General features: G+C 32.9%; 1 protein-coding gene across 4 annotated transcripts in view; it reads right to left on the reverse strand.

The window, feature by feature from the left end:
• Positions 1–3,880: 3,880 nt before the first annotated feature.
• The window catches only part of EPHA7 (EPH receptor A7), a 178,400-nt gene continuing 160,727 nt past the window's right edge, over positions 3,881–21,553 (reverse strand). For all 4 annotated transcript variants that reach the window (XM_019030179.3, XM_055389592.2, XM_019030180.4 and 1 more), the window contains exons 12-17: positions 21,124–21,185; positions 19,489–19,698; positions 18,310–18,459; positions 10,410–10,603; positions 8,916–9,071; positions 3,881–7,160 (exon numbers count right to left, since the gene is read on the reverse strand). In XM_019030179.3, coding sequence (XP_018885724.1) covers positions 7,046–7,160; positions 8,916–9,071; positions 10,410–10,603; positions 18,310–18,459; positions 19,489–19,698; positions 21,124–21,185 — 887 coding nt within the window. In that variant the 3' untranslated portion in view covers positions 3,881–7,045. The remainder of the gene's footprint in view (positions 7,161–8,915; positions 9,072–10,409; positions 10,604–18,309; positions 18,460–19,488; positions 19,699–21,123; positions 21,186–21,553) is intronic.

Raw genomic sequence — 21,553 nt, forward strand, 5'->3', positions numbered from 1 at the left:
AAGCAAAGCGCCAAAGAGAATTAATTCTGGGTTCCTAGCGTTAGTGAAGACTTGCAGGAAATAACTTTTGAGTTATATCTTGGAGAGGGGAATTTCTCTCATTTGGAAATGTGGGAGGGAGGCCTGGCACGGTGGCTCACGCCTGTAATCCCTGCATTTTGGGAGGCAGAGGCAGGTGGATCACCTGAGGTCAGGAGTTCGAGAGCAGCCTGGCCAACATGGTGAAACCTTGTCTCTACTAAAAATACAAAAATTAGCTGGGCGTGGTGGCACACGCCTGTAATCCCAGCTACTCAGGAGGCTGAGGCGAGAGAATTGCTTGAGCGCAGGAGGCGGAGGTTGCAGTGAGCTGAGATCGCACCACTGTACTCCAGCCTGGGCGACAGAGTGAGATTCTTTCTAAGGAAACAAACAAACAAACAAGCAAACAAAAAACTGAAAGAAGGAAAAAGAAATGGGGGGCGGGGAAGTGAAGCTGGAGAGCAAAAGAATGGGAGCATGGAAGTATAGCCTGTTTCCAATTTAGAATAGTTTCACTTATGATTTGTGGAGTTGACCATGGTGTGAAATTCAGTAGAGGCCATACTGTGCATTCAGTAGAGGCCATAACCTCATAGTTTAATCAAAACATTAGATTGTCAATCTAATTATAGAAGCCCACTACTTCTTATTTACCTAAATTCTAAGGAGCTCCTCCACTTAGGGTGAGACTACGTCCTGATAACCCCATACTAAGTGAAGAAACTAAGTTGGGGACTCTCTGCTGTGTTGCTGGCATCAAATACACTTTCCACTTAGAATATTTTCAACTTACAATAGGTTTATGGGGAGGTAACCCCTTCATGAGTCAAGGAGCGTATAATCTATTGATCTGATCCAGAAACAGTCAGTAGTTAACTTAATCTGTATTTCAGACACCATTGCCTTAATCTTCATTTCCACCATATCCTTTTTTTCTGGCCAAAATTGCTAATAGCTTTGTGGTGCCTCTCCTATTAAACTCAATTTCTCCTACTTGACTTTCAAGATTTGATGTAATTCATCTCTGCCTTTTCTATACAAATTTCTATACAATATTACTTAATCCTCTTCAAAATATGAAGGATTGTATTTAATGTTTGTGGATCTTGTTTTGTAAGCAGAGCAGAAGATATTTAATTGCACCTTGTTCTGCTGGCTCCACAACTAACCTAACCGAACAGGGACTCCTTTATTATGAGAGAAGCCATCACAATAATAGCAGTAACTCAAGCATTAACCCACATTCATTTCTCAGGTAAAACTAAGCATGACTGTTTTCAGTGTCAGGTTCCTGTAGTTCCTGTTAAGTTGGGTCCTGGTGAACTCATATGGAGCTCAGTGTGTAACTGGTGAGGATCTAAGTGAAAACAAAGAATTACAATGCAGATCTCCAGCCCAGCAGATCCCTGAAAACACTCTTGCAAATGTTAGGAATGAAGAAAGGCATGGGTGTCTGTCATCTGGGAGGAATACATTTTAGTCTCATATTCTGTCTGTTTTTTAATGTAAACAGTGCATATTTCTAGCAAATTGACAGAAGAATATCACGTTAAACTCAGAAATTTCTGTTGTAATTTGCTGTGGAGTCTGTGCTATCAGTGTAATAAGCATCTGCAAATTCATGTTACATTTTAAAGGTGTTCTTAAATGGTTTGCTTCATTTCTATGAAGTTTTAAAAATCCTATGATTTATTTCAACATGTTCTGCATATGCAGCTTAACATTTTCTATTCGTTTTCCTATTTTTTGTTGTCTAGTCATTCATTTTATTTAGTTTCAGTTATGTGAAATGGTGAGACTAAAACCATGCTGCTTAAAACAAATTTGCTCATTTTTTTCCTCTGAGCATCTTCAAGTAAGATCCATGATTAACCGCACATTGAAAAACATATTGTACCTTCTTTAGTTATACATAAAATCTACAAATATACCTAATTTGAATTTCAAGAGGGAGATAAAAATAATCTTCAACAGTAGATAACTAGGACATTTAAACTAATGAAATACAAGGTGCAGGTTATATCCGATGGAGCTTTATTTGCCATTAATGGAGGTATAGAATAGACAACACCTCACTTGTTATTGTTGCCAAATTATCAAATTTAGAAATTCCTACTACTGTTACCTATCTACAAAATAGTTGGCTAGTGCATCACTACTTACTAAACTTTGTGCAATAGGTCCAATTAAATTGGATCAATTAATTACATTTATTTTAACCTCAAGGTCAATCAGAAGAGGTCTTTTATTGTTTTAATTACAGATTTAATTATATCCAATCATTGAACTTGAAAAAAAATCCACCCCCTTACAGCACTTAACTCTAATGAGGTTCACAGAAGCATTCCTTTCAAAATATTTTATTCTCCTGCCCACATTCTTTAAGCTATGCTGAGATGCACTAGACAGAACCACAGCTGGTAGGAGTGTGTGGGATACTGCAGAGACACCAGCACAAGGCCAAGAGGATGCTGCTCCACAGCTTGAAAATTTGCCAGTCACCATGTTGTCTTTATCGTTTTACTATCTGGAGTTACAGTTTTTGCATTTAGGATTTAGATAATCTCTTTGATTTGTGTGTTTCTTTCAGTAGCTTTCTTCAAAATTGACATTGACTTTTCATTGCAGCTAACAATATACAACGAAGGGTAAAAGTAGGAGATAAGTGCTTCAGCGAAAACATTGTTACTGATGATTACCATAAATGTTTACATATAATTTTTATTTAGTTATGGAACTTGTGTATTTTAATAATGGCTTATGATAGTGTATTTTTGTACCAGTTATAAATCTAATATTTTGGAGATAATTTTATAATTTCCGGGATCTCCCTCAGTGTTCCAGGATATATAATTATCACTGTATAAAATTAAGAAGAATGTTGGTTTATGTCTTGCATCTTTGAGCAGCATTTTGTTAATATGTATATCAGAAATGGGCAGGGACAGGCCAGGATATCAAGATTATCTTTGAATTTCAGTTTGGTGTAGCATGAGCCTCATCACTACAAGTATGATAGCTAGCAATAGCGCCTCATCTGACATTTGCCTATTATTCTCATTTTTTGGGGGAATTTAAGAGGGTGATGTTTTAAAATAGGGAGTGCTTAGTATTCATCATTTCAGGTGCAAGTTAGAATGCCACTGAGTCACTTTCTATGTCAAACAACTCAATCATTCAACCAGATTTATCACTTTTTCCTTTTGTTTTGGATTTAACGTTTGCATGATCTAGTAACCTGAATGAAAAAAAAATCCAAGTTCATTTATTTTATCAAACGTTTAAAATATATGTGAACGTCCAACGACAAAATATTTCCTCTCACGCAAATATTATTGTTAGTATCATGCAGTAGTTTCAGGAAGGAGCAAGAAAGATTATAACTGTTTGGCAGTATGGCTCTTTGAAGACATAATCTTGTTATTCTGTAATAATTAGAGTGGAATTAGGTTAGTGTGCAAGAGAACAAAAGGAAGTAATGGATATTCATTTTTCTTCGTATTCTGATTGGTCCACTCAACTATTTCAATAAAACTTTATCTCTTCTTGTAATATTGTATAGGAAAATAAAGAACGTGTAAGGGATATAAAGGAATCCACCAATGATTGGAGACAGGATTTTCTTTACATTGTCTAATAGACTTGTTTATTATTTTAAGCTGGTAAAAAGAGACTTATGATTCATGTTGAAGAAAGAGTTATTTGTGCTTGATACATTGAAGACACTGTTCAAAAGCAGTTTGTCCTTATAAAAGGATGACCCCTGTAGTATTTCTTAGGCAAGGAGGGACAAATTCAACCAACGAAAAGCACATCTCGCCCCGAGTTCCCCATGATTTCTCCACATATAGCAAAAAAATACACATCAGTAATTTATTTGAACATGCACATCAGTGAGTAGCATAGTTCTAGGCTACTCAAGAAACAAAAGGGAGAATATCAGCATTACCTAAATAAAAAAGAGAGGTGAATCACATCATTTTAATTGTCTTAAAAACACGGATAAGAAGAGCAATTAAAATATAGTCCTAAACAGTACTAGCTAATGTAGATTACATAAGTATACAATATGATTCAACTAATAGTGCTCTGACAAGCATAAACCACCAGTTCTAGTAAACAAGGCCCAGATCAATTGCTGAGAAAATGTTAGATTCAAATGTAGAACAAGTTACTTTTATTTCAGTACTGAATGCAAAACACAGGTCAAGTGTGAGGACAGTGTTCTAAAAAAGGTGGCTCTATTAAAGCAAGGAGGCCATTTCCTTTTGCATTTTTATAATTTTGGAATTCTATTTTTGACGTTCACTTTCTCTACTTTTCCTCCCCTGAGCACTAATTTATTTAAAAAAAAAGATTTCAAGGTGCAAGTTGTACATTCTTATCGTTATACCATCTCATCTCTTTCTGGAAGAGAGTATTACAATCAGCATTACAATGTTAATTCTTTTTCTCTTAATATTTGTTTCACATACATGTATTTTGAAATCATAATGTTGATTAGGAAAAGAAACTTACAAACGAGATAGTGATGTAATCATACACTTCCTATTGTGCTGTGTGTCTTTCCCATCCCTTCTCCCCTTTCCCTGTAAAGAGCTGTAAAAAATTTAAGGCAGATGAGGTATATTGCTGAAGGAAAAAGTTATTTTTGAAAAAAAACTCAAAAAAACTTTTATTCTGCCCTTCTACTCAAGAAAGACTACTCAACTATAAATCTAGTGCTAGAAAAAAGCAGGAAAGACACCGTTTGCATGTACCATACTATGTCTTCTATTTCTAGAATGGCTTTTGTTAATTTAATTTTAATAGAAAAAATAAGCACCTTAAGCTATGAACAAGAAAAGAACTTCATTATTAGTGAGTCTAGAATCCAAAAGGAATTAAGAACACTCACTCAAACTCTTTCACTCATTCTCACAAAGGCCAATGCTACTGATTAGAATTGTAAAGTGCTGGACTTAGTATAAACACTTGTATACACTGCAGACACTGAAAAATAACCCTCAAGCACATTGTGTTATAGTTCCAAAAATATATTTACAGTCTATTACAAAGATTACAAATGGAAGTGTCTAGGTGACTGTATTATGCTAATTAAAATTATTTTTACAGATTACTTTTCCTTAGGGACAAAAAACATTTTAGTGAAATTAAAATGATTTTTCTAGTCAATCAAAAAATAAATTAAAATATCAAATAACACTGTACAGTGATTTAAAACCAAAAAAAAAAAAGGGTGGGGAGGGGTTTGGGAAGCAATCCATTTGAGTTTTTCTATAGCCATCTTTGGTCCTAAATGTGGGAAAACACATTATGTAGCACTGAAAATACCTGTTCTTTTGTGATGCTCTGCAAGTAAAATAGAAAAATATAGTGCATTTTCAATGTATTCAGAGCCCACTACAGAGAAATGTGTGTACAAAACAAGACAGTATAAATAAAATTTACAAGTTTTACAAAGGAACATTTACAGATTTTGTTTCTGTTATTTGTTTGTTTGTTTGTGGATGCCCACATTATCAAACAAGACCAATTATGACCGATCCCTGGGATCTTTCTCTATTAAAATCATTATAAACAGCCCAATTCTCTTTGGAAGTACAACAGTTCAATTCTGGGGTAGTTCATGATTTTCATAAGTTTTGAAAGCATTACTCACAATATGTATACATTCCTGCAATATCTATAAAGACACATTTAATTATTGCTTATGAAATTCTAACACAGTAATCAAATAATATGGTTTAATAAATAAAGCTTTAAAAACAAGCCAGATCCTTCACCTCTTCCTTCTAGGGTAAAGAGTCCTTTCATTTAACAAGTTTCTTGCATCAGTGTTCACAAACAAAAGACTTTTTGTTTTGTTTTGTTTTGAACTGCAATGGTGATATTCTGTGCAGCAAATTTGTTTTTAAATGGTGAAAATTGTGAACTGCCCCTTTATCATGCTTCAGAGTTGTAATATAAAACAATTATTTCCTTTCATGTTTGGACTGCATTCAACAGAAGAGGATATAAAATATATGTCAACTATTTTTCCGAAATTTCCTAATGTCACGAGAATGAAAAAATCTTGATGTGCTCAGATTAATTTTTAGATAACACTGGATAGTTCTGCTTTCAGAGACTTGCCTTCACCAACATTCTTCAGATGAAGTGCCTCATTTGTTTATATACTCATAAACCTAAACTTCGAGTTTATTAAATTCTTTCTAGTAAAATCACTCTATAAACAATCTGTTAAAAGTGCCTTATAGTATGTATGGATCATTATTGCTTTTTTCATTGAAAAGATAGTGTGTTGTCTGATCTTTACAAAAAAATTCTTTTTAAAAAATATCAGAGCTCTTGGCAACTTGCATTTTCTTGACTACCTGCCAATTAGCAAACAATATCAAAACAGCACTGATTAAACAGAATAAAATGGCACAAAAAGGATACCAATGTTCTGACAGAGATGTATCTTCAATCATGCTATTTCTTTTGAAATTTGAGATTCTTTCAAAGGTACCCAGTGTAGTAATGTTACAGATTTAACACTAAAAAGGTCCAAAGCTATAAACAGCTTTCTAAAACAAAGTCCTTATGAAGAATAAACACAAATGATTTTAAAAAGGAATAGTCTGAAATCACATATTTAAGGAAAATATTTCATTGATTTTAACAATAAGATCATGATTTTATTTGACAAATATATTCTTTCTTAAATTATGTACATTTTAAAAAGTCTATAAGACAAAAAGGAGGTTAGAGAGCTCAAGGTGTTTGGATGTTTTTCAGGTAGTACTTTGTTTATTGTCACTGCTATTTTCCTGGCCACCGATGGTGGATCCTAAATTCCCTTTTTATATATTCTGGTGGCACTTAGGAGTTCAAGTCTATAGGTGCTTCTTAAATCTTCTCTTCACTGTTGGAAGGACCCAGGACATCACTTGTCTTCTAGCAGCATTCTATGCATATACTGAAGGCCAGTACTGTTCTCTTGCAGTCTGTAATCTCCCTTAAAAGGGAGAAATGCATATCACACTTGAATGCCAGTTCCATGTAAATGTAGCATTTGTGCTCTCATAGTCTGAATGCTGCTCATGATTTTCTTTTGATGACCAACCAGTGTGATCCCTAAACTCATCACATCCCTGAAAAAGACAAATGCACTTTTTATTAGGTACCTTACAAAGAATAAATGTGGCACTAAACTGTCATCAACTGTTTAATTAAATACGTTATGTTAGCCAAATAGATCTTATCTTAGTGTTCTTGGGTATTATGATCACACCCCTGCAGCAGATTAGAACTGTAAAACCTACATCAACATTCTCCTTTGTAAAAACCTAACTGCTCAGGTTCTCAATTTACTCTCAATTCACTTTTAAAGTGATTTGAAATTTTACATAAGAAATTATTAAAGTCTTAAAACTATTATTAACTTAAGGAAAGGTTAGGAAATGTTATTTGAAATGTTGTATTCTTGAACCTAATAGGGATTTAGAAATTTCTAACTGGAAAAAGCTTGATAAAGGATAATGAAAACAGTTTGTGGGATCTAGTAGAAAAATTGGAACTCATCAATGACCATGTAAGTTTTTATACTGGATTTAATTAACGTGTGGTAATTCTGAGCATATTATTGGTTATCTACTTATTTTAGTCAGTTCAATCATTTCATTATATGTTATAAAAACTATCTTTAAAATGTACATCTATGTTTATTAGCTTAAATTTGAATTAAGAATTGGATCTGTGTTTTGCCTTTCCTAATAGCCAGATACAATGAGCTGATGTCTTTACAAGCAACTAAAATACTGCAAAACTATAGCACCGTAGTTTTTCATGGCAGTGACTGAGAAACATGGGTTTTCAGGGGTACAGATTGCTTTGGGGACCCAAATGTAAAAATGCCCACATAGTGACTGGAAGAAAACTGAACAAAATAGCATGCACACACTTAAACCCATGTACGTGACATTTCCTGGCATATACCAGAAAATAATATTTGATTGCTGGTGTTCATCTCATTGGAAAAACGATGACAGTACAATATAGGATTCCACAAATGGAACCTTGATTATTGTTTTCCATTTTCAAACACATTGACTGAGAGGAACTATGTCACCCATGAAAGTCATGCTGCAGCCAAGTCAACTGAGGTTGGGAGATTTTTAGATTGTCCAGGAACCCATAATTAGTGATGGAGCCAGACAGGAAAAGTGAGTTCTTTTAACTTCAAGTTCATAGAAATTTCAAAAGTTGTTTTATCAGGTCATTTTTTTCAGGTTAAAAAAAAAGGAATTGATCATACATCTTCCAAAAAGTAAGTTGAACTCTTACTTTTAAGCTGTGGTTAACTGAATTAAGCTTCTTTTGATCTCTTCAGAAATAATCATATTGGACGTTCTAATGCATTTCAGCATTGAGTATAAAGTTTTGAGATTATTTAAGTTCAACACAAACATGGTGAAAGAAATCCTCCTTTGCAATGGAGAAAGTTTCCCCAGTGAATAGGTATCTAAATAATACAGAAGTTAACTACAGAGGAAGCCTCACTGGATGGTGTTTAGAACACCAGCTATGGAGCCATATTAGTTATTACTTACTAGTTAACTTGGCTTAGGGGAAATATTTAAATTTTCTGAACTTTAGCCTTGTTGGCAACAACATAGGTATGAAACTATAGACTTAATACAATTATTGTTGTGAAGGTTAAAAAGGTAATATGTTTAAAGGTCTATTTAGTATAATGCCTGGTACGCAGTAAGAACTTGTTAAAGAAGTACTTTTTTTTCTTGATTTTGGGATTCAAATTCTTTTAATATAAAGAAGATAACCTAATGTATAAAGTGTAGATTGTACCTAATAAATCCTTAAATACAATTTTAAGAGTTTAAGCTTACTCAATAGTCATCCTGGCTACTGATTCAAGGGAATTGTAGCCAGCTGCCGTGAAGTTATCTTTATATCTTTCCATCTTAATAGCTTGTAGCCATTCTCCAACTGAACAAAAGGTAGTGAAATCAGGAGTGTTTTGATCCAGAAGAGGGCTTATTGGCCTAGATAAAAATGAAACACAAAAGCGAATATTATCATGAACTACCAAAGAAAGAATGTTTTGGCCCATATAAAATTAAGGTATAAAGAACAAAATTAGATGTTTTAATTGGTGTACATAATAAAAAAATACATTGATATGCTAATAAAAACCTAAAGCATCCAGGAGGCCAGTAACTACAAACTCCTAAATTTACATTTTATTTAGATATGATGACCACCCGGTTTTGTCTTCCATATGTTTTTAAAAGTACAGCCAACAATATTTGGAATCAGTAAATAATTGTTCATTTGCTTTTCCAAAAGTAATTGGGAGTAAATGATGCACATATGGCTGTGTTCTAACTTGTTCAGGCCACGAGGGTGCTGTAGAGATATTGTGCATCTCCTTTGCTGATGACATTCTTGTGAGTGCCTGGGGAGTTAGAACACCTCCACAGGTGCCTAACTTACTACCAATGTAAACCAGAGCATCAATCTTACCTGGCGTCTGAGGCTGAATAACTATTAACATGCACTACAATCAAGCAAGCCAAATGCAAAGGATGAATGGACTCTTTTTAATGAGTACACCTCTTTAATCATGTATTGAATTTTTTTTTCTTTTCTTTTTTTTTTGGAGACGGAGTCTCACTCTGTCGCCCAGGCTGGAGTGCAGTGGCGTGATCTCAGCTCACTGCCACCTCTGCCTACCGGGTTCAAGCAATTCTCCTGCCTCAGCCTCCCAAGTAGCTGGGATTACAGGCGCCTGCCACCAAGCCCAGCTAATTTTTGTATTTTTAGTAGAGATGGGGTTTCACTGTGTTGGCCAGGCTGGTCTCGAACTCCTGACCTCGAGATCCACCCACCTCGGCCTCCCAAAGTGCTGGGATTACAAGCATGAGCCACTGCACCTAGCCTGAATTTCTCTTATAAACTTTAACATCATTGAATCATTTATTAAATGACTTGAAGCATAACAGTTAAATAGATACTATGCATATAACAAAAAACAAGGACAACAGTAATAAAAACCCATGTAATAATAATAATATTGGTCTGAAAATATGAACTGCTGCTATCTTATCACAAAAATCCAGTTTATAAAGTTTTTTTATAAAAGCAGCTAGTGATACTTGTAAGTTTAAAAAATGCAATAACTAATAGATTCTTTTCAAACACTAATTAAGGTAAGTCTAACTGAAAAGAAAAAAATAAACTTCAGTAAATGCAATACATTTAATATGAGTTTATACGTCAACACAAAAGTCAATTTGCCATTGTGGTGGGGTGGAGGAGATAAATGGTTTATGTTACTATTTTAATTTCTCCCAGATTCCATTCCCTTAGGCATTTCTTACCTACTACAAGTTCCCAGGGGAGTTTTCAGACTATTTGGGTTTCGAATCATTTTGTCTAGAATTCCAACTATCTGTTCAAATTTTGGCCTTTCAGCACGCTCCTTTTGCCAACAATCCAACATTAGCTGGTGAAGGCCAGCTGGGCAGTCCATGGGTGCTGGTAAACGATAACCTTCTTCTATTGCTTTTATAACCTAATAGCCAAAAGGACATTACAAATATTACTGATTTAGGTTCAATTATAATAAACCAAATTTCCCGGTAGGCAAAATAATTTATCCAGAGAAGAATGAGGCACAATGCTTCACAAAAGACTTACTTTTTTCCCAAAATTTCCATGAATATTAACCATGTTATTAAGGAGTGCATGAAGTGCAGGATATGATGACATTTCCTAGTTAATTCAGCAATAGGGAACAGCAATTAAGTTCATCCAGGGTACAATAGATGGAAATAGTTTTAACATCATCCCAGAGGCTTTCAAAAGGGAACATGTTATGGAACAATCTTACTTGTATATCTTTGTGAGTATACATATGTGCCCATACATTTAATAATTCTGCAAGTTGTAAAAGGAATTTGAGTTACCCAGAATGAGCCAAAATGATTCACTTTTAAACAGGGTAGCAAAATAATATGAATGTACTATGATAGAAAATATTACCAAGCACATGAGTCTTTTAAATAATATGAAGCTTATTGTTAGTGTTATAAGACAGTAGTTGTAAGACAGGAGCGAGGTTGTACTGGTTTATGAGTGGCGACTGCATCCCTTCCCTACTCCAAGTTCCCTTACCTTACACTGGCAGATTGAAATCAGCGTGGGGGAAGGGTTACAGCAGGAAACAGGGAAAGGGTACAAATCAGGGCTTTCCCAGTCAGAGAGCTGGTTTTTATTATTATTTTTCATCAGCATACCACTGCCTATTTATATCTAATAGCCTAAAAAACTGTTTATATGAAGCTTTGAATGTTAGTGAAAAATAGGCCCCTATAAACATTTGTATGTAGCAATCAGAAAAATTATCATTCAGACTTGGGTTTTTTATTTATATGAAAGGCAAAAATAGATCTTAAAAATCTGAAAATGTTCCAAATCTGAGCAGCAAAGGGAAGAGAACAAGAAGACAAACAGCAGAAATAAGAAGGGATTGGAGAACACTAGAATAGTATTCGAGGGGGAAGAACAAATCCTTTGACACTGACGGATATAATGGTAGAAATGTAACAAAAAATGACCCTCTGAGGAAAAAAAAATCTTTGAATTTTCAAAGAAAATAAGGCCAAAAGTAGGCAAACAAAAAGCTGGCTTTAAGAAATGTTGATGGTCTTAATATTTTTAGGGAAACACATCCTTAAGATGCATGCTGACATTCAAAAATGCACCTTAAAATATAAAAGGTTGTAGGATAGGATGTAATGAGTACAGTACTTGGCATCAACAATATTTGAAAAAAAATTCTTTTGTATAAGGGAAAAAAAGTCTACTTTTTTCTTTAAGAAAAATCTCTAACTCTAAAGTTTAAAAAGTAAATAGATGGACTTAGTTATAGTAATTTTTGAAAATTTATATAAGTATAAAATTTAAGACCAAACTCTCTCCTAATCCCTAGGTTGTATTTCTATCAGTTTATTAAACTTTTCATCTGAATTGTCCATAGGCACCTCCCCTGTATATATTTAAAATTGAATTTATCACCTCTCTTCCCAATCCTTTACTATTTCAACTAACGGCACATCCAGTCCCAGTCAGAAAGCTGAAAACTGTCCCAGGTTCTTTCATTCTCCCTCTCTCTCTTTTTAAAAACAAACAAACAGACAACAACAACAAAAAAAAAACGGAGTCTTGCTCTGTATCCAGGCTCTGTCATCCAGGAGTGCAGTGGCACAATCACAGCTCACTGCAGCCTTGAACTCCAGGGCCTCACATCCTGATCCTCCTGCCTCACATCCTCTTATATACACAATTAGTCACCACTTTCTGATGATTTTCTACTTCCCAAATACAATATATGCTCAAATACTAGAAAAAGTATTTTTCCATATCTATATCTACATTTATATATCTCTCTCTATATATACATCTCCCTGAAGTGATGGAGTGATTATCTCATAGTTAAGTCTTTACAAAGTTTCACACTGAGGTGTTTCTTTAAGTATTTTATTTTGAACAACAATTATGGAGAAAACACCTTGGCCTTAAGTGACCTTAATCAGTGTTGGTACTAAATGCAATGGAGGTCATATGACAGAACTTAAAAATTTCCTTTTATGATCCCATAATTACAAATGTTGCATATCACTGTAAACATTCCTCTAAAATATCCCTTTTAAAAGCTACACATCAAACAAATACATACAAATGGTAACTCTGCAAGGATCACAAATATATAAGTACAGGAGAAATTATATTTTTTAAAAAACATTTTAAATGCCAAGAATTTCAGTGGTTTTGCAAAACATTCCAGTAATAGCACTGTACTTGGATTCAAAAATGCTATGTTAAAAAAATGTGAATAAAAGTAAAGTAATTTACTTTTAGAAAGTTGGGTTAAATGATTTAAATAGCAGATCAAGCTGGGAATAAATAAACTAATAACTTCTGAAATTTTACATATTCAAAATGACCACACAATAAGCAATTGGGGGTATTTTTTTTCATTGGAAAATGAGTGGCTTTTTTTGTCTTTGAGGCTGCTTCTATTTAAACACATAGAGTCTATTTCTGATTTGACATGACTGCATTCTAATGCTCATAACATTAATTCAGTCCTCATTATTTCCCACCACCTCCTAACCTATTTCCCTGCTTATAGCTTATCTTCAGGTGTCCTGAAAGGAACAATGTAAGTCGAGTGATCTTTCCTTTTTTCTTTCCCTCCAAATAATGTTTTAAAATGTAAATCTAAATCTTATCATGCCCTCTTGACATAATACTTTTCAATAGCACTTCAAGCTTTCAGAATAACATTTAAAATTATTGATTCTTTAGCTTTCAACACAATATATTCTTAAGTTTTTGTAGCACTGAACATAGGACCATTAAATGATTATTAGAAAAATGAGTTAATGAACCTCTGTAGTTGTCCTACTGCATTACAGAAATTTAATGATTCCTTTTGTTATTGTAGAGAAACAACACTGATCTCACTTCAAAGTGAAACTCCTAGCTATATTCAAAGATATAATGGTTTATACATTTTTAAAGGAATAACAACAAGATATAACATTTAAAATAAGAGATATTGGGACTTTAATAATCTCATTAATAGTCACATCCCTATGGACATGAACACTTAAGGTACTTGCTGGGAACTTTTCGACCTTATAGAGCAGTTTGGCATAATCCAAGATACACCCTTTGAAACAAAACCAGCCAATAGGAGCTAATTTAGGCAAAAACTGAACTTTGAGGTTCTGCAGTTTTCATTTATTAGCCTAGCAGTAAAACAATTTTCTTGTTAAATATGCAACTAATAATCATTGTTAATATTTATTAAGTGCTTATTATATGATTGGCATGGTTTTAAACTTGAATTATCTTATTTGATTCTTACAAAAACCTTATTAGGTTTAAGTATCATTATTATACTGATTCTAGAGATAAAGAATGTGTGGCGCACAGGAAAAAAAAGAGAGGGCCAGTCAGTATCAGGTAGCTGTTAGTAGAAAAGACAGAATTTGACGTAGGCCACAGACCAGAGCCCGTGCTGTTAAGAATGGCATTATTTTTCCAGTGAAAAAATAGGTACATTCTTCATATAGTTAGATATTCTTGGAAAAACAATGCACAGAGGTAAGATAGCTGGCCCTCCACTTCTTAAAGGATTATGTAATTGGTTCACTGAATTCATCTGAAACATATTCTTGTGAAATTACTAGAAACTCCTTGTATTTGCCTTAGTATTCTAATAAAATTCATTCATAACCAATTCTATATCTAAATAGTTCCCACAGGAACCAGAAGTGATTTGGGTAAATGTAATTTTAAAAAAGATCTCTGGGACACAACAGGGACCACTTCTTTGGTAAATGCTGTAAAGCAATACTTAGAAATAAAAACAAAAGTTACTTACTGAGAAGTGTTTCCATATTATTACAGTATGACCATTGTAATTTAGAGAAAAAGGAACACAGTAAGACCCCATTAACGAGCCTGTAATAACTCAAAATGGCATATGACATGATTGGCTTCTGTCCTCTGCTCAATACTCATTTTCTATTTCATTAACCTCACAATAACATGACCCACATTTTATGCAATTAAATATGTTGGACTTCACTTATGAGATTATGGCAAAGTTTTACATAAAACAACATCATAATTTTGCTTCTATATTAACATGAAAAAATATAAAGTCATAAATCAGTGATGACTTTTAAAAGGAAAATGAGGTCTCACAATTTAGCTGAGAATACATTTACTTATGAGTATATTATATTTTCCAAGCCCTTAAATGACTTTTCTTATATGGCTTTAAGGAATTATCTTTATGTCTCATATCTTTAAAAAAGCTTAAATTTTTAAATTTTTAAATATTTTTAATATTAAAATTTATTTTAATATTATTTTATTTAATATTAATTATTTAATTATTTAATATTATTTTAAATTAAAAAATTTAAAATTTTTTAATATTAGGATTAGGTAATCCTAATATCTACCTACTAGGAAAATTAACAATTTACTGGCCTAGCTTTATATAAGAAAAAAATACTTTCTTACATTATTTTTTTAAAAATATTTTTTCTTATGTTAACTATTAGGATACTTAATTTACTATATAGATTTTATTCTTTTTATGCTAGTGGTATTTTTTCTTATATTACAATACATTAAAATACTAATGTAAGAAAAATACTGCTAGAAGAAAAAATAAAATCTATATAGTAAAAAACTTCAAAATTTCATAATTTGAGGGTAAAAATTTGATTTGGATGAATCAAGATATAAAATTCAGTTAAAAGATAGCTGCTGTGAAAACCAAAAGGATATTTTCAATTTCCACAATATTTCTTATATTTGACTACATTTACATACATGAAGATTTTTCTTTGAAAAGTCATTAATGGAAAGAGCTAAATGTTTGCAGATTTTTTAGAAGAATGGAAGTTGGAAATTTATTTGGAAAGCTCAACCTCTTGGTTTTAATTGCAAGTAACTGAATCCGACTGTTTCCACTGTAGTTAAAACTTAAGAAAATAACAGACACATAAAAATACAAATGAGTGCCCATTCAAGGGTTAACTAATGGATAACCTATTTGAGTATGAGTCTGGTCATGTATAGGTATATTAGTTTTCCCTAGGTTTTTCTTGTTCATTGCCTTGTCCAGAGTTACACAAACTGTTCAGATAGTCCAGAACTTTCTCACTCATTAGCTTCTACACCACCCTTTTGTGTCTCTTCAGGTTACAAAAACCTCACCTTATCCAGCATTCAGCCTGGAACTGTGTGGACTTGCTTAGAAATGTAACCATCACTGTACATCTTGTTTTCTTGTGTCTTGTAAAAAATCTTTTAAAATCTGAGGCGTTTAAAATTTGAGGGCTTTCTAAAATCCCTGACAAATTCCTAGCAACTAAATTTTAATAATGTAGAGTTAATTGGTTCACTTGATAAATCCATCTAGGCTAATTAAAAGACAATGAATACATCTGAAAATCTGAGGAAGGCAACCTTCCCAGAAAAAAAAATAATATATTCACACATACACAGCAGTTTCCACATGTATGGGGTTCACAGAGTTTCATAGATCTAAGTCTCTCCATGAACTCCTACCACAGATTCCTAGAAAAAAGCTTTTATCTAGAAAATTTTATCCCAGAATGGAAATCATTATCCTAAATTATCTAATTTTTCTCCATTTGCATATTGAAAATTAAACATATAATTGTTCAAATAGCACTCTACTGACATAATTATAAAATAATGAATATTATCTAATAAGAGGAATATGAATATCAATTTCACTGTACAAACTGACCTATCTAGGTAATCTCTCACTGCTAAACAAACTTGTGTCCAAATTTATTAATTATTTTAGACCTTCTAAATAAAAAATTAAAGAATGTGCCAAATATTTTAGGTTAAAACTAAACTGCACAATAGACATAATTATGTCATTTGACTAATAAAATATTAATCCTTGGTATAGTAAGGCTATATTCATAATGTTCATTTTTAAGAAAAACAAAAAACAATACTTAACACATTTTAAAATTTAAAATTGGAGATATTAATTTTTTTCTTCTTAACCATTTCCATTATTTGTTTTTGGAAGTTAAGTGAACTCTGAATTTGTCAGTCCTGTCAGTCCCTTTATGTTTGAATCCAATACAGAAGGAAGGTGTCAAAAGAAATGAAACTCCACAGAGTGTCTAGGGAATGTAAATATTTCTCTTTCTCTGCCCTAAGGATTTGTTTGTCCAAATTTTGACAGTCCATGAAATCTTTGACACTGAGACCTGTCAAATATTAACAACTTTGCCTCTGCCAAACAGACTCATCATTTAGACTTTTATCTTTGAAAAACAAAAACAAAACAAAAAGCAAATGAAAAAGTTTTATGTCATCATCCAATTCAAAATATCAATAGATATAACTGATTTATAACCTTCCTCTTTTCAGACTGTGGACTTCTCAGTTAATGAAAAAATTTGTAGGTAAAGTATCAAAAATAACCTTATCAACAACATATAAAACAGTCTAAATGTTAGTTGTCTAAAAATAACTACTGTAAGTTTTAAGACCCAATGTAGATTTTCCTTAAGCACTACTTATTTTTTTGACTCCACACTCCAAGAATTTGCATTAGTATCATTTCCAGACTCCTCTGAAAACTCCTTCATCAATTTGTCCAAACCTACCTCTTCATTTCTAATTACCACAAGTGTACTGCATCTCTGTTATAGAAAAGTGAGTCCATTTGATCGGTCTTCATACACCTCTAAACCTTAACTTCTCAACTTTCCAGTGTGCTTCCTTAGAGAACTGGCTCATCAGCTCTGAACCAAGGTATCCACCAGATTTTTACTACAATCCTGGATATCTTCCTAGATTTCATACTGGCTCTACATTTATCTAATTTTCACTCATATTTCAATAGGTTGAACTATAAGTGCTCTTGGCCTACAAAATGGCCATTTTAACAAACTCAACCTAATAAAAGCAACTTTTTTTTTGCACTTTTGCTATATTGTTTTATAAGTGGTCTCTTGGTGTGAGATGTATACGTTCACATGGACTACCATCAGTTTCTTTTCTCAACGGAAAACAGTATATTTTATGTTTTAGCATGTCCTCATGGCAACAGGATATGTACATTTAATAAATATACTTTTAAAAGGAATTTCCAAAGATATTCTTATTGTGATTACATTCTAAAATATCACTATGAAACATTTACTAATATTGATCATAAAATCTAGATTGTCCCATGAAACTAAAACTTAGTTAAACCAATCAACAGTAGATAATTTAAAGAATTTTCTTAGAACACTAAAAGAAAAAGATAAGCTTCAAGGACAAAACAAAGCACAGCCAAACTTCCTTCCCTCCTCTTCACAAATGATTCTTTTACTCATGTGATGCTCCCACTCCAGCTGTGCAAGTGTGGAAACATTATCTTTATTAAGGAGGAAATATCATTAGTAAGCTTCTATTTTGTGTCCATAGAATTTATATTATAAAAAGAGAAAGTGATTATTCAAAATGAAAGCCAAAATAATAAAATTAGTAGAACCACTAATTTATGGTAATTAGTGTGGTAGTAATTGTGGAAAACTGTATTTTTATAATTATTTAAAAGTGTTCTTAATGAGCCTTTACCTACATGTTCCAGTAATACTGGCTATTAATGTATTCAATCCTTTTTGTTTAAATGAATGTAACACCTACATCTTGATTTGACATGTCCCAATAAGGTCTTTCTCCATAAGACATAACTTCCCACATGACTATTCCATAGCTCCATACATCACTGGCTGATGTGAATTTCCGGTACTGGATGGCTTCGGGTGCTGTCCACCTTACTGGAATTTTTCCACCCTGTTATAAAAAGAAATGAACATTTTAAATATGTATAATAACTGATATATTATTTATGGCAATACCATAAATACATATCTGCATTTTTGGTTGGTAGTTCAGCAGCATCAGGTCTACCCATCTTGAATCTCTATGCGTATTTAAAGTTATTTATCTGATTTTTAGAATACCATTACAAGTTTTGTCATTTCAAGTTTACAAGGCAACTCAACTGATTGAGATTTGTGTGGTGTTAGGGCAAGAGTATATTGAACAAACAATGACAGGCCGGGCGCTGTGGCTCACATCTGTAATCCCAGCACTTTGGGAGGCCGAGGTGGGTGGATCACCTGAGGCCAGGAGTTCAAGATCAGCCTGGCAAACATGGTGAAAACCCGTCTCTACTAAAAATACAAAAAAATTATCCATGCGTGGTGGCGGGCGCCTGTTATCCTAGCTACTCGGAAGGCTGAGGCAGGAGCATTGCTTGAACCCGGGAGGCGGAAGCTGCAGTAAGCCAAGATTGTGCCATTGCACTCCAGCCTGGACAACAAGAACAAAACTCCATCTCAACAACAACAGCAACAACAACAGCCACAACAAAGACAAACTAGGCAAAGTTACTATGAAAATGAAATAAAATATGGATAATTTAAATAAATTCTCACATATTTTCTTTTTTTCTAATCTTACAAAAGTTATAAGGATTAGCATAGTCAATATTCTTTTAAATCTTTATTTAAAATGTGATTACAGTTTTCTACAAATATGAGTGCTAGTAGCTAGATGTTTTTGTATGTAACTATATTCTATGACTCTCCCAATATAGGGCAGTCATGTTATCAACACTTTCCTTCTTAGTCTGTATATATATTGTACAAACAATGATTCTTCCAGAAAAACAAAAAACAAAAAACAAAAAAAGCAACCTCAAAATGCTTAGCTCAATTTGCTTCATTTCTCCTGTTTAGTTTTACATTATTAGGTCCTGCTTTCGTGGTAGAAAAATCTTAAGAATATGCAGAAGTGCAGTAAATGACTTTTTCTTACAGTAGTTGTATAGACAGCTTCTGGATCATCCTCTATAACTCGGGACAGGCCAAAATCTGACACTTTACAAACGAGATTGCTGTTGACAAGAATATTGCGAGCTGCAAGGTCCCTGTGAACATATCCCATATCAGCCAAATATCTCATTCCAGCAGCAATTCCTCTCAGCATTCCTACTAACTGAATGACTGTAAATTGCCCATCATGTTTCTGCAGGAAGACAAAAATAAAAGCCCAGTTAACTGCATACTTTAAAAGGGACAAAAATCACCATGAAAAACATCTGCGTGCTAGTAATTTGCTATTGTATAATAGGAATTGTTAATTTTTTTATATAATATGGATACCTGTGGAAAAAAAATAACATGCTCATTTAGCTGACAGCCAAATAAGATAATTTTGGTAATCATTTAGTTATTTATACTAATTTGATATTTTAAAATGAACTAATAACAGTTTGAGATTGCACAAGTCCAAAAGTATATGCTAATTTTTAAGTTTGGAAATAGAGTATCTAAAAAATTACCCCCAATAGCTAAGTGTTTTCCCCACATGCCAAAAAGTCTAAATAATATAAAAGTATATAAAGAAATTAATATACATATAATAGGTTTATTTTCCTCTAAATGCTAAAAAAGAGCAAGGGGGGAAACATTTGAGTCAAAATGAAGAGAAACTAAAATGTAGAAAGTAATTTTAGTGGCCACTTTGTTTCCATTTCATTTTTTCTTAGTTTTGCTACTGATAGGAGCATTACTTGTAGCAAGGATTCTCTAGGACAGATGTACTAGCAAATGGGATTAAGAACTGTTTGCAACCAGACTGGCCACTTCCAACCCATTTTAACCAAAAAATTACTCCAGCTGAATATAAACATGCTGGATGAAGTATGCTAGTCTGAGTTGATTAATTTTCTAGTTGATACTTTTATCATGATGATGCAGCAATAAAAGTTTCTCTAAATCCTATGACTGTTTATACGCCTGAGTTAAATATGATTCTAGATCATATTAAATAACTTTGCATGTTCTCTTTTTCTTTAGATTATTTTTTCTTTGCCATTTGGAAAAATGTTCACATGTTAATATTCTTAGTTAAAAAGCCTCTGAGGGTAAAAATATCTATGTTTATATATTCTGGATTTATATGTCATTTACAAATAAACCACATACCATTAATTTGAAAAATAATGTTAATAATCATACATTTTATGCTTGGTGTTCACCTAACAATAAAATATAAATGGTTCTACAGAGCAGAGTTGTGATCATAGTGTCAACACAGAATGGTTATCTCACCTTTTAGTCTTTTCCATATTATCTCTATATTTCATTTACAATTGTATATACTGTTTTATAACATGAATTCAAATTACAGGGCTTCGGGCATCCTCCATACCTCAGGTAATAATATTAATGGAAATAACTTCTTGACCACATTGTATCACTTCAATGCTCAAAATATTCTAGTTTAATCTAGTCTTGAACTCTGATTATTAATCTGATTTTCAAAGACAATCTTCTAACCTCTTACTATTTTACAAGGCTCTCATTTTACATCGCAAAAAAATTTCATAAAATTATATTGGTAGCAAGCATAGTATATTTAGAATAAGTGGATCACTTTGGTACTTACCCTGAGAAATGCATCTAGGGCTCCATTTTCCATGAACTCTATTACTATCATGACTGGTTTCCCTAAAATTAAAACAAAAAAAGTTTCAGGAGTCGTAACCTGAGCTGTAGGGTCATTTCCTTTCTCATCCCCCAATAAAACACATGGTGTTCTTTTGAAAGACTGAGTGTGAGAAGTATGAGCATTTCTTTTATTGTTGCTGCTAAGCTCAAAAAGTCATTATATGTCTGCTTGGAAGATGGTCATGATTCATAAAATTAAACCATATAAATAAAAGTCACTGTGTTCTTCTGACTCCTGCTTTGTGAGTAAAACTCAGAGAAAATTACACTTTATGTAAAATGTAAAGACTATATTGCATAATTATTATGTCTCTTGAAGAGAAATAAAAACATTTATCAGTCATTCCATCTATCAGAGTTATTCTTCA

This window comes from Gorilla gorilla, chromosome 5, assembly GCF_029281585.2.
Source record: "Gorilla gorilla gorilla isolate KB3781 chromosome 5, NHGRI_mGorGor1-v2.1_pri, whole genome shotgun sequence".
Classification (NCBI taxonomy): Eukaryota; Metazoa; Chordata; class Mammalia; order Primates; family Hominidae; genus Gorilla; species Gorilla gorilla.